The 15,356-nt window shown below is 56.7% G+C and overlaps 1 protein-coding gene across 9 annotated transcripts in view; it reads left to right on the plus strand.

Moving 5' to 3' along the window:
- LOC147098019 (ankyrin-1-like) overlaps window positions 1-15,356 on the plus strand; it is a 378,257-nt gene that overhangs the window by 187,185 nt on the left and 175,716 nt on the right. For all 9 annotated transcript variants that reach the window (XM_085971217.1, XM_085971219.1, XM_085971218.1 and 6 more), the window contains exons 8-9: window positions 7,786-7,884; window positions 8,038-8,136. In XM_085971217.1, coding sequence (XP_085827343.1) covers window positions 7,786-7,884; window positions 8,038-8,136 — 198 coding nt within the window. The remainder of the gene's footprint in view (window positions 1-7,785; window positions 7,885-8,037; window positions 8,137-15,356) is intronic.

Consider the following 15,356-nt stretch of genomic DNA (forward strand, 5'->3'; position numbering starts at 1 on the left):
ATGCGATCGGGAAAGAGAGGGGTGCGATCGGGAGAGAGGGGGATCGGGAGAGAGGGGTGAGATTGGGAGAGAGAGGGATGCGATCGGGAAAGAGAGGGGTGCGATCGAAAGAGAGGGTTGCGATCAGGAGAGAGGGGTGCGATCGGGAGAGAGGGGTGCGATCGGGAGAGAGGGGTGCGATCGGGAGAGAGAGGGGTGCGATCGGGTGAGAGGGGTGCGATCGGGAGAGAGAGGGGTGCGATCGGGAGAGAGAGGGGTGCGATCGGGAGAGAGGGGTGCGATCGGGAGAGAGAGGGGTGCGATCGGGAGAGAGAGGGGTGCGATCGGGAGGGAGAGGGGGATCGGGAGAGAGAGGTGTGATCGGGAGAGAGAGGGGTGCGATCGGGAGAGAGAGGTGTGATCGGGAGAGAGGGGTGCGATCGGGAGAGAGGGATGAGATCGGGAGAGAGGTGTGCGATCGGGAGAGAGGGGTGCGATCGGGAGAGAGGGGTGAGATCGGGAGAGAGGTGTACGATCGGACGAGAGGGGTGCGATCGGGAGAGAGGGGTGAGATCGGGAGAGAGGGGGATCGGGAGAGAGGGGTGCGATCGGGAGAGAGGGGGATCGGGAGAGAGGGGTGAGATCGGGAGAGAGGTGTGCGATCGGGAGAGGGGGGTGCGATCGGGAGAGAGGGGTGAGATCGGGAGAGAGAGATGTGATCGGGAGAGAGGGGTGCGATCGGGAGAGAGACGTGTGATCGGGAGAGGGGTGCGATCGGGAGAGAGGGGTGCGATCAGGAGAGAGAGGGGTGCAATCGGGAGAGAGAGGGATGCGATCGGGAGAGAGAGGGTTGCGATCGGGAGAGAGGGGTGCGATCAGGAGAGAAAGGGGTGCGATCGGGAGAGAGAGTGATGCGATCAGGAGAGAGAGGGGCGCGATCGGGAGAGAGGGGTGCGATCGGGAGAGAGGGGGTGCGATCGGGAGAGAGGGGTGCGATCGGGAGAGGGGGGTGCGATCGGGAGAGAGGGGGTGCGATCGGGAGAGAGAAGTGCGATCGGGAGAGAGGGATGCGATCGTGAGAGAGAGGGGTGCGATCGGGAGAGAGAGGTGCGATCGGGAGAGAGGGATGCGATCGGGAAAGAGAGGGGTGCGATCGGGAGAGAGAGGGGTGCGATCGGGAGAGAGGGAGGCGATCGGGAGAGAGAGGTGCGATCGGGAGAGAGAGCGGTGCGATCGGGAGAGAGGGATGCGATCGGGAGAGAGAGGGGTGCGATCGGGAGAGAGAGGGGTGCGATCGGGAGAGAGAGCGGTGCGATCGGGAGAGAGGGATGCGATCGGGAGAGAGAGGGGTGCGATCGGGAGAGAGAGGTGCGATCGGGAGAGAGGGATGCGATCGGGAGAGAGAGGGGTGCGATCGGGAGAGAGAGGTGCGATCGGGAGAGAGGGATGCGATCGGGAGAGAGAGGGGTGCGATCGGGATAGAGAGGTGCGATCGGGAGAGAGGGATGCGATCGGGAGAGAGAGGGGTGCGATCGGGAGAGAGGGGTGTGATCGGGAGAGAGAGGTGCGATCAGGTTAGAGGGGTGCGATCGGGAGAGAGAGGGGTGCGATCGGGAGAGAGAGGGGTGCGATCGGGAGAGAGGGGTGCGATCGGGAGAGAGGGGTGCGATTGGGAGAGAGAGGGGTGCGATCGGGAGAGAGAGGGGTGCGATCGGGAGCGAGGGGTGTGATCGGGAGAGAGGGATGCGATCGGGAGAGAGAGGGGTGCGATCGGGAGCGAGGGGTGCGATCGGGAGAGAGGGATGCGATCGGGAGAGAGAGGGGTGCGATCGGGAGAGAGAGGGGTGCGATCGGGAGAGAGGGGTGTGATCGGGAGAGAGAGGGGTGCGATCGGGAGAGAGTGGTGCGATCGGGAGAGAGAGGGGTGCGATCGGGAGAGAGAGGGATCGGGAGAGAGAGGGGTGCGATGTGGAGAGAGAGGGGTGCAATCGGGAGAGGGGTGCGATCCGGAGAGAGAGGGGTGCGATTGGGAGAGAGAGGGGGATCGGGAGAGAGAGGGGTGCGATCGGGAGAGAGGGGTGCGATCGGGAGAGAGAGGGGTGCGACCGGGACAGAGAGGGGTGCGATCGGGAGAGAGAGGGGTGCGATCGGGAGAGAGAGGGGTGCGATTGGGTGAGAGAGGGGTGCGATCGGGAGAGAATGGGGTGCGATCGGGAGAGAGGTGTGCGATCGGGAGAGAGGGGTGCGATCGGGAGAGAGAGGTGTGATCGGGAGAGTGAGGTGTGATCGGGAGAGAGGGGTGAGATCGGGAGAGAGGGGTGCGATCGGGAGGGAGAGGTGCGATCGGGAGAGAGAGGGTTGCGATCGGGAGAGGGATGCGAGCAGGAGAGAGAGGGGTGCAATCGGGAGAGAGAGTGGTGCAATCGGGAGAGAGAGGGGTGCGATTGGGAGAGAGGGGGATCGGGAGAGAGGGGGATCGGGAGAGAGGGGTGAGATCGGGAGAGAGGTGTGCGATCGGGAGAGAGGGGTGCGATCGGGAGAGAGGTGTGAGATCGGGAGAGAGAGGTGCGATCGGGAGAGAGGGGGGTGCGATCGGGAGCGAGGGGTGCGATCGGGAGAGAGAGGGGTGCGATCGGGAGAGAGAGGTGCGATCGGGAGAGAGAGGGGTGCGATTGGGAGAGAGGGGTGAGATCGGGAGAGAGAGGTGTGATCGGGAGAGAGGGGTGCGATCGGGAGAGAGGGGGATCGGGAGAGAGGGGTGAGATCGGGAGAGAGGTGTGCGATCGGGAGAGAGGGGTGCGATCGGGAGAGAGGGGTGAGATCGGGAGAGAGAGATGTGATCGGGAGAGGGGTGCGGTCAGGAGAGAGAGGGGTGCAATCGGGAGAGAGAGGGATGCGATCGGGAGAGAGAGGGTTGCGATCGGGAGAGAGGGGTGCGATCAGGAGAGAAAGGGGTGCGATCGGGAGAGAGAGTGATGCGATCAGGAGAGAGTGGGGCGCGATCGGGAGAGAGAGGGGTGCGATCGGGTGAGAGGGGTGCGATCGGGAGAGAGGGGTGCGATCGGGAGAGAGAGGGGTGCGATCGGGAGAGAGAGGGGTGCGATCGGGAGAGAGGGGTGCGATCGGGAGAGAGGGGTGCGATCGGGAGAGAGGGGGTGCGATCGGGAGAGAGGGGTGCGATCGGGAGAGAGGGGTGCGATCGGGAGAGAGGGGGTGCGTTCGGGAGAGAGAGGTGCGATCGGGAGAGAGGGATGCGATCGGGAGAGAGAGGGGTGCGATCGGGAGAGAGAGGTGCGATCGGGAGAGAGGGGTGCGATCGGGAGAGAGGGGTGAGATCGGGAGAGAGAGGTGCGATCGGGAGAGAGGGGGGTGCGATCGGGAGCGAGGGGTGCGATCGGGAGAGAGAGGGGTGCGATCGGGAGAGAGAGGTGCGATCGGGAGAGAGAGGGGTGCGATTGGGAGAGAGGGGTGAGATCGGGAGAGAGAGGTGTGATCGGGAGAGAGGGGTGCGATCGGGAGAGAGGGGGATCGGGAGAGAGGGGTGAGATCGGGAGAGAGGTGTGCTATCGGGAGAGAGGGGTGCGATCGGGAGAGAGGGGTGAGATCGGGAGAGAGAGATGTGATCGGGAGAGGGGTGCGGTCAGGAGAGAGAGGGGTGCAATCGGGAGAGAGAGGGATGCGATCAGGAGAGAGAGGGTTGCGATCGGGAGAGAGGGGTGCGATCAGGAGAGAAAGGGGTGCGATCGGGAGAGAGAGTGATGCGATCAGGAGAGAGTGGGTGGGGCGCGATCGGGAGAGAGAGGGGTGCGATCGGGAGTGAGAGGGGTGCGATCGGGAGAGAGGGGTGCGATCGGGAGAGAGAGGGGTGCGATCGGGAGAGAGAGGGGTGCGATCGGGAGAGAGGGGGTGCGATCGGGAGAGAGGGGTGCGATCGGGAGAGAGGGGTGCGATCGGGAGAGAGGGGGTGCGTTCGGGAGAGAGAGGTGCGATCGGGAGAGAGGGATGCGATCGGAGAGAGAGGGGTGCGATCGGGAGAGAGAGGGTGCGATCGGGAGAGAGAGGGGTGCGATCGGGAGAGAGAGGCGTGCGATCGGGAGAGAGGGAGGCGATCGGGAGAGAGAGGTGCGATCGGGAGAGAGGGATGCGATCGGGAGAGAGAGGGGTGCGATCGGGAGAGAGAGGGGTGCGATCGGGAGAGAAAGGGCGTGCGATCGGGAGAGAGGGAGGCGATCGGGAGAGAGAGGGGTGCGATCGGGAGAGAGAGGGGTGCGATCGGGAGAGAGAGGGGTGCGATGGGGAGAGAGGGATGCGATCGGGAGAGAGAGGGTTTGCGATCGGAGAGAGAGGTGCGATCGGGAGAGAGGGATGCGATCGGGAGAGAGAGGGGTGCGATCGGGAGAGAGAGGTGCGATCGGGAGAGAGGGATGCGATCGGGAGAGAGAGGGGTGCGATCGGGAGAGAGAGGGGTGCGATCGGGAGAGAGAGGTGCGATCGGGAGAGAGGGATGCGATCGGGAGAGAGAGGGGTGCGATCGGGAGAGAGAGGGGTGCGATCGGGAGAGAGGGGTGTGATCGGGAGAGAGAGGTGCGATCAGGTTAGAGGGGTGCGATTGAGAGAGAGAGAGGGGTGCGATCGGGAGAGAGAGGGGTGCGATCGGGAGAGAGGGGTGCGATTGGGAGAGAGAGGGGTGCGATCGGGAGAGAGAGGGGTGCGATCGGGAGCGAGGGGTGCGATCGGGAGAGAGGGATGCGATCGGGAGAGAGAGGGGTGCGATCGGGAGCGAGGGGTGCGATCGGGAGAGAGGGATGCGATCGGGAGAGAGAGGGGTGCGATTGGGAGAGAGAGGGGTGCGATCGGGAGAGAGGGGTGTGATCGGGAGAGAGAGGGGTGCGATCGGGAGAGAGTGGTGCGATCGGGAGAGAGAGGGGTGCGATCGGGAGAGAGAGGGATCGGGAGAGAGAGGGGTGCGATCGGGAGAGAGAGGGATCGGGAGAGAGAGGGGTGCGATTGGGGGAGAGAGGGGGATCGGGAGAGAGAGGGGTGCGATCGGGAGAGAGGGGTGCGATCGGGAGAGAGAGGGGTGCGACCGGGACAGAGAGGGGTGCGATCGGGAGAGAGAGGGGTGCGATTGGGAGAGAGAGGGGGATCGGGAGAGAGGGGTGCGATCGGGTGAGAGAGGGGTGCGATCGGGAGAGAGAGGGGTGCGATCGGGAGAGAGGGGTGCGATCGGGAGAGAGGGGGATCGGGAGAGAGGGGTGCAATCGGGTGAGAGAGGGGTGCGATCGGGAGAGAGGTGTGCGATCGGGAGAGAGGGGTGCGATCGGGAGAGAGGGGTGAGATCGGGAGAGAGAGGTGTGATCGGGAGAGAGGGGTGCGATCGGGAGAGAGGGGTGCGATCGGGAGAGTGAGGTGTGATCGGGAGAGAGGGGTGAGATCGGGAGAGAGGGGTGCGATCGGGAGGGAGAGGTGCGATCGGGAGAGAGGGGTGCGATCGGGAGGGAGGGGTGCGATCGGGTGAGAGGGGTGCGATCGGGAGAGAGAGGGGTGCGATCGGGAGAGAGAGGGTTGCGATCGGGAGAGGGATGCGATCAGGAGAGAGAGGGGTGCAATCGGGAGAGAGGGGTGCGATCGGGAGAGAGAGGGATGCGATCGGGAAAGAGAGCGTTGCGATCGGGAGAGAGGGGTGCGATCAGGAGAGAAAGGGGTGCGATCGGGAGAGAGAGTGATGCGATCAGGAGAGAGAGGGGCGCGATCGGGAGAGAGAGGGGTGCGATCGGGTGAGAGGGTTGCGATCGGGTGAGAGGGGTGCGATCGGGAGAGAGGAGTGCGATCGGGAGAGAGAGGGGCGCGATCGGGAGAGAGAGGGGTGCGATCGAGAGAGAGGGGTGCGATCGGGAGAGGGAGGGTCGCGATCGGGAGAGAGGGCTGCGATCGGGAGAGAGGGGTGCGATCAGGAGAGAGGGGTGCGATCAGGAGAGAGAGGGGTGCGATCGGGAGAGAGGGGTGCGATCAGGAGAGAGAGGGGTGCGATCGAGAGAGAGGGGTGCGATCGGGAGAGAGAGGGTTGCGATCGGGAGAGAGGGGTGCGATCAGGAGAGAGGGGGGCGATCGGTAGAGAGAGGGGTGCGATCGGGAGAGAGGGGTGCGATCGGGTGAGAGGGGTGCGATCGGGAGAGAGAAGGCTGCGATCGGGAGAGAGAGGGGTGCGATCGGGAGAGAGGGGTGCGATCGGGAGGGGGCCAAGTGGAAGCCGGCAACAGTCTTTGGCTTCACAGTGAGGCCGGGAGGAGCACTCCCGGATCCACATTCACAAGTATTTTTCAACAAACTTAATTTTTTGGTGGAGACCTCCCGTGGTCTCCTTGAGCACCTCCATTTAGCCCCACATATGAACCATGGTTTCCTGAACACAGCTAGCCCAGTGCCACAATTTTGGATATGGGGGCCTCAAACAGCGCTAGGCCCCTTAGTTGCATATGTTAAGGGCCTAACGCCTGTTTTGGGCGCGGGCATTTATTGTATTTCCAAAATGACGGGCGGCACATTTCCAGCACAGAATGTATGCACGCCACCCACTAGATTGGACGCTCCGGTGCCCATTTTATGCGTGTAATACGGGCATGGTTTCAACCAATTTCTAGGCCTCTGTGATTAGAAGGAGAACCCGGGGTTTGTCAGAATTCAGAATTGGGGAGTTGAATGTGAAGGTTAGACTCGCTGATAGAGCCCTGCAGTCTGTCGGCATCGAAAGGAGCGGGTTTGTAAATTCAGGGACTGGGGCCCCAGGGTGGTAAAGTGTGCATTTGGGCCCATGATTCCTGTCTTGGTCTTCATGGGCTTGCTGGTGATGTCCCCAACTGAGGTTAAGTTAGTCTTGCCACATCCTTTAATCATTGAGTGACCCGACATGAGTGAAAGACAATGGGCTGGATTTTCATTGAGGAGTCGGGTAGGAGGCGGGACTACAACTTTCGGGGTTGTATCCCGCCTCCATCGAGTTCTAGCGATTTAGACTTGATTGACTTTGTTCAGCCCGCCCAGTGGGCTCAGCAGGCCAATTAAGGGCCACCCGGCAACAGGTGACGTCACAGATTGAAATTTCATCTGTCAAGACCTTTTGACAGATGAAATATCAGCGTTTCACAGCTGTTTGAAGCTGTCAAACACTGACAATCTGTACTCTAAGTTAATTCCTTCCTCTCAGGCTGATTTAGAGATCTCCCCGGAACAGAAAGCTGAATGCTGCAATTTTTGACAGATCGCGGCCATTCTGCTTTCTGTACCAGTGAGATGAGGGACTCCTGAGACCTAAAGGAAGGAAGGCTGTAAAGATAAGTACATGTAAGTAAAACTTCTTTAAACACTTTACACACACCAAACACACTTACCTCTGCACTCATGCACCCATCACTCACCTGAACACCGGACATCTTGACCCCTCCAAGCCCTTCAGCCCGACGGCCCGCCTCACTAACTTGGCGTGGTTTGGAGCCGTCGGGAATCCCACACTTCAACAATGAAGATAGCGATTAGGCTAAAAACTGCCTGTTAACTACCTGTTAAAAGGCAGTTATTTGGCACTAATCCCCTTCCTGCCTCGGTGCGGGGCGGTTACCCGCCTCCTTTGAAATTGGCATGGAGGCGGGATGGGTTCGGGACCCCCGATTTCGGGATTTTAACCCCCCACACGCCTCCAATCCCGCCTCCACGGCCCAATGAAAATCCTGCCCAATGGGACTCCTTTTGAGGTTTTGAAGGTGAAACTCCGTTTTCTTGAGTTGTCTATTCTGTTTGTGTTGTGTTCAGAATGGAATCACTGCACTGCACATCGCTTCCAGAAGAGGGAATACCAATATGGTCAGGTTCTTGTTGGATCGGGAAGCCCAGATTGATGCACGGACTAAGGTGAGCACAGTGGGAGATTGGCTGGTCCCTGACGGTGTGAGGCCTTCTTCTTTCAAAGCAGATCCTTCTTTCTGTGTTTCATGAAAGTTATCTCTGCAACTGTTGACCGAAGCCTGTGTTGCTGAGATTGACAGTTGTGTGATCTTTCTTCAGGATGAGCTGACACCCCTTCACTGCGCCGCCAGAAACGGCCATGTGCGAATTGCTGAGATCCTGCTGGATCGCAACGCCCCGATTATGGCAAAAACCAAGGTAGGTGGAGGGCAGGTGTGAGTGACACGGAGAGGGCAGCACGAGTTTCCCTGCTATCCCATCCTAACCCCAAACTTAAAATACATTCTGGTACCTGTTGTGTTTTGAGTTTTGCTTCAATTAAGTTTGTCCCAGTGCCCGGGTGTTACCTGAAGGGGGTGCTGGGGGGCTCGGTTTTACTTTGTCTTTCACTTTCAGTTTCGGGTTCTGCCATGCAGACAATGTGCTGTAATGTCCACCCATTTACTCAGTAAATAGTAAAAGGTACATTCCGTCTCCTCTATTCATTACTGTTCGGTCAAGATGCAATACTGGCGACGAGGCAGCTGTTGAACTCTCTAGAAGGACGGAGATAGACATGCGAACCTAAAGCCGTGATATTGGAAATTGCGACGAGCGGGCCACTCAGCTAGCAACATCAACGGCATTTTGATAGTTGGCTAGCTGCGACGTAGACGGCAGACAGAGTATTGTGCGGGCCAGGCAACTACCGTGAGTGTAGCTACCGTAACTCTGGCCGGAGGAGAAAAAGAATTTTTTTTTTTAAAGAAAAAAGTCCGTGGATCTTAAAGGGACAGTGCGCATTAAAACTATGACGACCTTGGGACGTATTGAAGAGTTCTCTGGGGATAAGGACAGTTCATGGGAGGAATACGCAGAAAGACTGGGGTGTTTCTTTGAGGCCAATAATATTGACAAAGAAGAGAAGAAGCGCTCAGTGTTGCTAAGTGCTGCTACTTACTCCGTCCTGCATTCATTGGTGGCTCCTCGTAAACCTAGTGAGGTGGATTATGCTGATTTGATTGAGAAGCTGCAGAAACATTTTAACCCAAAACCCTCAGAGATTGTGCAGCGTTTCCATTTTCACAATTGTAAACAACAGCCTGGACAATCTATTTCAAGTTACATTGCTGAGTTGAGGAAACGCTCATTACATTGTAATTTTGGTGACCAGTTATCGGATTGTGTGTGGAGTGCTGGACTCGGCATTGCAGAGACAGCTGTTAGCGGAGAAGGCCCTGACGTTCCGACTGGCCGAGGAGAAGGCTTTAGCAGCAGAGGCTGCATCGATGAACACACGTATGCTCCGTACAGAGGCAGCACCATCTCAGGCCGCCGAGGAGGTGCACAAGACCACACACGCAGCTGCTGCTGCGAGAGACATGGAGGCAACTAAAGAGACAGGAAGAAAATGTTTCCGCTGTGGGGCTCTCCATGGTTCCACTACATGCAAATTTGTGTCAGCGGTATGTCATTTCTGTAAGAAAAGAGGACACATAGCTCGTGTCTGCATGAAGAAAGCTCAGGCTGCTGCAGCAGAGCCAACACAAGCATCGCAGACACACACCCTGACACTGGAGGACAACGATGAGTACACAGTGTATACCACGGAAGCTGAGCAGCTGCCCCACAGACGGTGGGGATACACGGCAAATGTGATCATGAATGGGGCACCACTCTGCATGGAGGTGGATTCAGGCTCAGCGTGTTCGTTGATAAGTGAAGAGACTTACAATAGGCTGTGGCCAAGTGAACCCCCGGCGATGGCTCAGGTCAGTGGCGTGCTACGGCAGTGGTCCCAAGCTCAACTCCAGGTGCTGGGTATGATTCATGTGGAAGTTAAGTATCAGGCAGTCAAGGACACACTTCCACTTTATGTGGTGGCGGGGCAGGGCACAAGCCTGCTGGGCAGAGATTGGTTTGAGCCCCTCGGTATTGAAGTGACAGGAGTACACACGGTACAGCGACAGCCCATAATGCCTATGTTGGAGAACTATGAAGAGGTTTTTGGTGAGTTCGGGGCCTGTCGGGGACCGCCAGTCTCAATCGAAGTGGACCCAGGGGTAGCGCCTAAGTTCTTCAAGGCGCGACCAGTTCCTTTTGCGTTGCGCAAGAAGGTGGATGAGGCCCTGGATAAGCTGGTGAACCAAGGGGTTCTCTTGCCAGTGAAGAACTCCCGTTGGGCCACCCCTATCGTGCCCATTGCAAAGAAGGATGGGGGCCTGCGAATCTGTGGAGATTACAGATGTATGGTTAATACTGCTGTGTTACCAGATGTGTATCCCTTACCAACAGTTACAGCGCTGTTTTCAACACTGGCTGGAGGCACTCTGTTCACCAAGCTGGATCTCAAGCAAGCATACCAGCAACTGGTCCTGGATGAAGAGTCAGCCGAGCTGTTGACAATCAACACCCACAGAGGACTTTTCCGAGCCACAAGGCTGCAGTTTGGGGTGTCTACGGCTGTGGCAATCTTTCAGAGGTTCATGGACACCCTGTTGGCTGGTGTTCCGGGAGTTCAGCCTTACTTGGATGACATACTGATTACAGGCAAGACACAGGAAGCCCATGATGAGCGGCTGCAGGAAGTACTACGCCGGCTGGCTGAGGTAGGACTACGCCTTCAGAAGGAGAAATGTGTGTTCGCTGCCAATGGGGTGGAGTTCTTGGGATTCCGAGTGGACAAAGACGGTGTGCATCCGACTACGGAGAAGGTGGAGGCTATCAGGAGCGCTCCCACCCCCAAGAACAAGACCGAACTGCAGGCATTCCTCGGACTGTTAAACTTCTACAGTTGTTTTCTCAAGGGCAAAGCCACAATCTTAGAGCCACTGCACAGGCTGTTAGACCAAGCCACAGTGTGGAACTGGACCTCAGCTCATGAAACAGCCTACAGACAGGCAAAGGAACTGCTACAAGCAGATAAGGTTCTGGCACACTATGATGAAAACAAGCCATTGGTGTTGGTGTGTGATGCCTCACCATACGGGCTGGGAGCTCTGTTGGGTCACATAGAGCCAGATGGCCGGGAAGCGCCTATCAGTTTTGCCTCAAGAACACTCTCAACAACAGAACGTAATTACGCCCAGATTGACAAGGAGGCCCTAGCCATCATATTTGGGGTAAAGAAGTTCAGCCAGTACCTGTTAGGGAGACAGTTCGTCATCTACACAGACCACAAGCCACTCTTGGGGCTCCTGCATCACCCCAAGCCCATGCCCCAGATCATATCACCGCGTATGCTTCGGTGGAGTCTAATGTTGGGGGCCTACAGTTATGAACTTTGCTACAGGCCTGGGAAGATGCTGGCTAATGCTGATGCTCTGAGTCGCTTGCCTTTGAACCGACCGATGGCTGAAACGCCACCACCCCTGGAGGTGCTGCTACTGGAGGAGGTTCCGGAGGCCCCACTCCATGCCCAGCGGATTGGCAGCCTCACACAGAAAGATCCAGTCTTATCACGGGTGCTACGCTGGCTGCTGCATGGCTGGCCCTCCAAGGTCCAGGAGGAGCATTTCAAGCCCTTCATTCAGAGGCACCATGAAATGTTTGCACACAAGAACTGCGTGCTCTGGGGAAGCCGTGTGGTGGTTCCTGCCGCCGCAAGAGAGGAGGTGCTGAAAATGCTGCATGACTCACACCCTGGGATTGTGCACATGAAGGCGTTGGCGAGAAGCTACGTCTGGTGGCCGGGGTTGGACCGAGACGTGGAGGAGGTGGTAAAGAGCTGTGAGACATGTCAGCTGACTCGCCATAGCCCATCCAAGGCTCCCCTTCACCCCTGGGAGTGGACCACTCGTAAATGGTCAAGACTCCACATTGACTTTGCAGGGCCATTTCAGGGGAAGTTCTTTTTGATAGTGGTGGATTCTCATTTGAAATGGCTGGAGGTGGCTATCATGAGCTCCATGACATCCAGTGCAGTGATCAACGTGTTGCGTTTGCTGTTTGCCACACATGGGGTCCCCGACGTGGTGGTTTCGGACAATGGAGCAGCCTTCACGTCAGCGGAGTTCAAGGCTTTTGCAGGCAGAAACTATGGATCCGCCACGTGACCACAGCGCCCGATCACCCCTCCTCTAACGGGCAGGCAGAGAGGATGGTGCAAACCACAAAAGAGGCACTGGTGAGGATATCGGTGGGGGACTGGCAAACCAGATTGGCCAGGTTCCTGTTATCACAGCATACCACACCAAACTCAGCAACGGGGAAGAGTCCTGCCGAGATGCTGATGGGTCGCCGGCTGGCGACTGCACTGGACCGGCTACACCCGGACTACAGGGATGAGATGCACACAAAGTAAGAGGAGCTGGCTAAGAAGCACCAGGGCACCGCCAGGCAGTTCAAGCCGTCAGAGACTGTGTTTGCCCGTTGCTATGCAGGAGGAGACAAATGGATGCCTGCCGTGGTGGAGCAGGCCACGGGTCCCCTGTCGTACAGCGTCCGTACACCTGATGGCCAACTACACAGACGCCACGTAGACCAGCTACGGGGTCGTACTCCGGTGAGAGTAACAGAGACGTCACAGGCTAGGCCATTGTCTCCGCCACCTCTGCCAGGCAGTGACGGCCTGCTTCCTGCAACAACGACGGAAGCCACATCGACAGAAGGTGTCACGGAGTCATCAGCCACGGAGGAAGGTTTTCCTGCAGCTAGCAGTGGCACCCCGACTATGCCTGTCCAGCGGCACTCAAGTCGGGTTAGATTCCGTCCCAGACGCCTGGAGGACTAAGGGGTTTTAGCTGGGGGAAAGGAGTGTTGTGTTTTGAGTTTTGCTTCAATTAAGTTTGTCCCAGTTCCCGGGTGTTACCTGAAGGGGGTGCTGGGGGGCTCGGTTTTACTTTGTCTTTCACTTTCAGCTTCGGGTTCTGCCATGCAGACAATGTGCTGTAATGTCCACCCACTTACTCAGTAAATAGTAAAAGGTACATTCCGTCTCCTCTATTCATTACTGTTCGGTCAAGATGCAGTAGTACCAAGTACCGTCCCACACCCAAACCACCCACAGTATTTTCCAGCACCCACTCCATACTGTGGCAAACTGCTTGCCCATGATCCCAGTTCCAATTACCATTCTATACCCAGACTGAGAATCGACAGCAGTACTCACACCATTCTATACCCAGACTGAGAATCGACAGCAGTACTCACACCATTCTATACCCAGACTGAGAATCGACAGCAGTACCCGCACCATTCTATACCCAGACTGAGAATCGACAGCAGTACCCGCACCATTCTATACCCAGACTGAGAATCGACAGCAGTACTCACACCATTCTATACCCAGACTGAGAATCGACAGCAGTACTCACACCATTCTATACCCAGACTGAGAATCGACAGCAGTACTCACACCATTCTATACCCAGACTGAGAATCGACAGCAGTACTCGCACCATTCTATACCCAGACTGAGAATCGACAGCAGTACTCGCACCATTCTATACCCAGACTGAGAATCGACAGCAGTACTCACACCATTCTATACCCAGACTGAGAATCGACAGCAGTACCCGCACCATTCTATACCCAGACTGAGAATCGACAGCAGTACTCACACCATTCTATACCCAGACTGAGAATCGACAGCAGTACTCGCACCATTCTATACCCAGACTGAGAATTGACAGCAGTACCCGCACCATTCTATACCCAGACTGAGAATCGATAGCAGTACCCGCACCATTCTATACCCAGACTGAGAATCGACAGCAGTACCCGCACCATTCTATACCCAGACTGAGAATCGACAGCAGTACTCGCACCATTCTATACCCAGACTGAGAATCGACAGCAGTACCCGCACCATTCTATACCCAGACTGAGAATCGACAGCAGTACTCGCACCATTCTATACCCAGACTGAGAATCGACAGCAGTACTCGCACCATTCTATACCCAGACTGAGAATCGACAGCAGTACTCGCACCATTCTATACCCAGACTGAGAATCGACAGCAGTACCCGCACCATTCTATACCCAGACTGAGAATCGACAGCAGTACCCGCACCATTCTATACCCAGACTGAGAATCGACAGCAGTACCCGCACCATTCTATACCCAGACTGAGAATCGACAGCAGTACTCGCACCATTCTATACCCAGACTAAGAATCGACAGCAGTACTCACACCATTCTGTACCCAGACTGAGAATCGACAGCAATACCCGCACCATTCTATACCCAGACTGAGAATCGACAGCAGTACTCGCACCATTCTATACCCAGACTGAGAATCGACAGCAGTACCCGCACCATTCTATACCCAGACTGAGAATCGACAGCAGTACCCGCACCATTCTATACCCAGACTGAGAATCGACAGCAATACCCGCACCATTCTATACCCAGACTGAGAATCGACAGCAATACCCGCACCATTCTGTACCCAGACTGAGAATCGATAGCAGTACCCGCACCATTCTATACCCAGACTGAGAATCGATAGCAGTACCCGCACCATTCTATACCCAGACTGAGAATCGACAGCAGTACCCGCACCATTCTATACCCAGACTGAGAATTGACAGCAGTACTCGCACCATTCTATACCCAGACTGAGAATCGACAGCAGTACCCGCACCATTCTATACCCAGACTGAGAATCGACAGCAGTACTCGCACCATTCTATACCCAGACTGAGAATCGACAGCAGTACTCGCACCATTCTATACCCAGACTGAGAATCGACAGCAGTACTCGCACCATTCTATACCCAGACTGAGAATCGACAGCAGTACTCACACCATTCTATACCCAGACTGAGAATCGACAGCAGTACCCGCACCATTCTATACCCAGACTGAGAATCGACAGCAGTACTCACACCATTCTATACCCAGACTGAGAATCGACAGCAGTACTCGCACCATTCTTTATACAGACTGAGAATCAACAGCAGTACTCGCACCATTCTATACCCAGACTGAGAATTGACAGCAGTACCCGCACCATTCTATACCCAGACTGAGAATCGATAGCAGTACCCGCACCATTCTATACCCAGACTGAGAATCGACAGCAGTACCCGCACCATTCTATACCCAGACTGAGAATCGACAGCAGTACTCGCACCATTCTATACCCAGACTGAGAATCGACAGCAGTACCCGCACCATTCTATACCCAGACTGAGAATCGACAGCAGTACTCGCACCATTCTATACCCAGACTGAGAATCGACAGCAGTACTCGCACCATTCTATACCCAGACTGAGAATCGACAGCAGTACTCGCACCATTCTATACCCAGACTGAGAATCGACAGCAGTACCCGCACCATTCTATACCCAGACTGAGAATCGACAGCAGTACCCGCACCATTCTATACCCAGACTGAGAATCGACAGCAGTACCCGCACCATTCTATACCCAGACTGAGAATCGACAGCAGTACTCGCACCATTCTATACCCAGACTAAGAATCGACAGCA

The sequence above is a fragment of the Somniosus microcephalus genome, chromosome 30 (genome assembly GCF_052327205.1).
Source record: "Somniosus microcephalus isolate GS21.2 chromosome 30, FLI_Smic_1.0, whole genome shotgun sequence".
Lineage (NCBI taxonomy): Eukaryota > Metazoa > Chordata > Chondrichthyes > Squaliformes > Somniosidae > Somniosus > Somniosus microcephalus.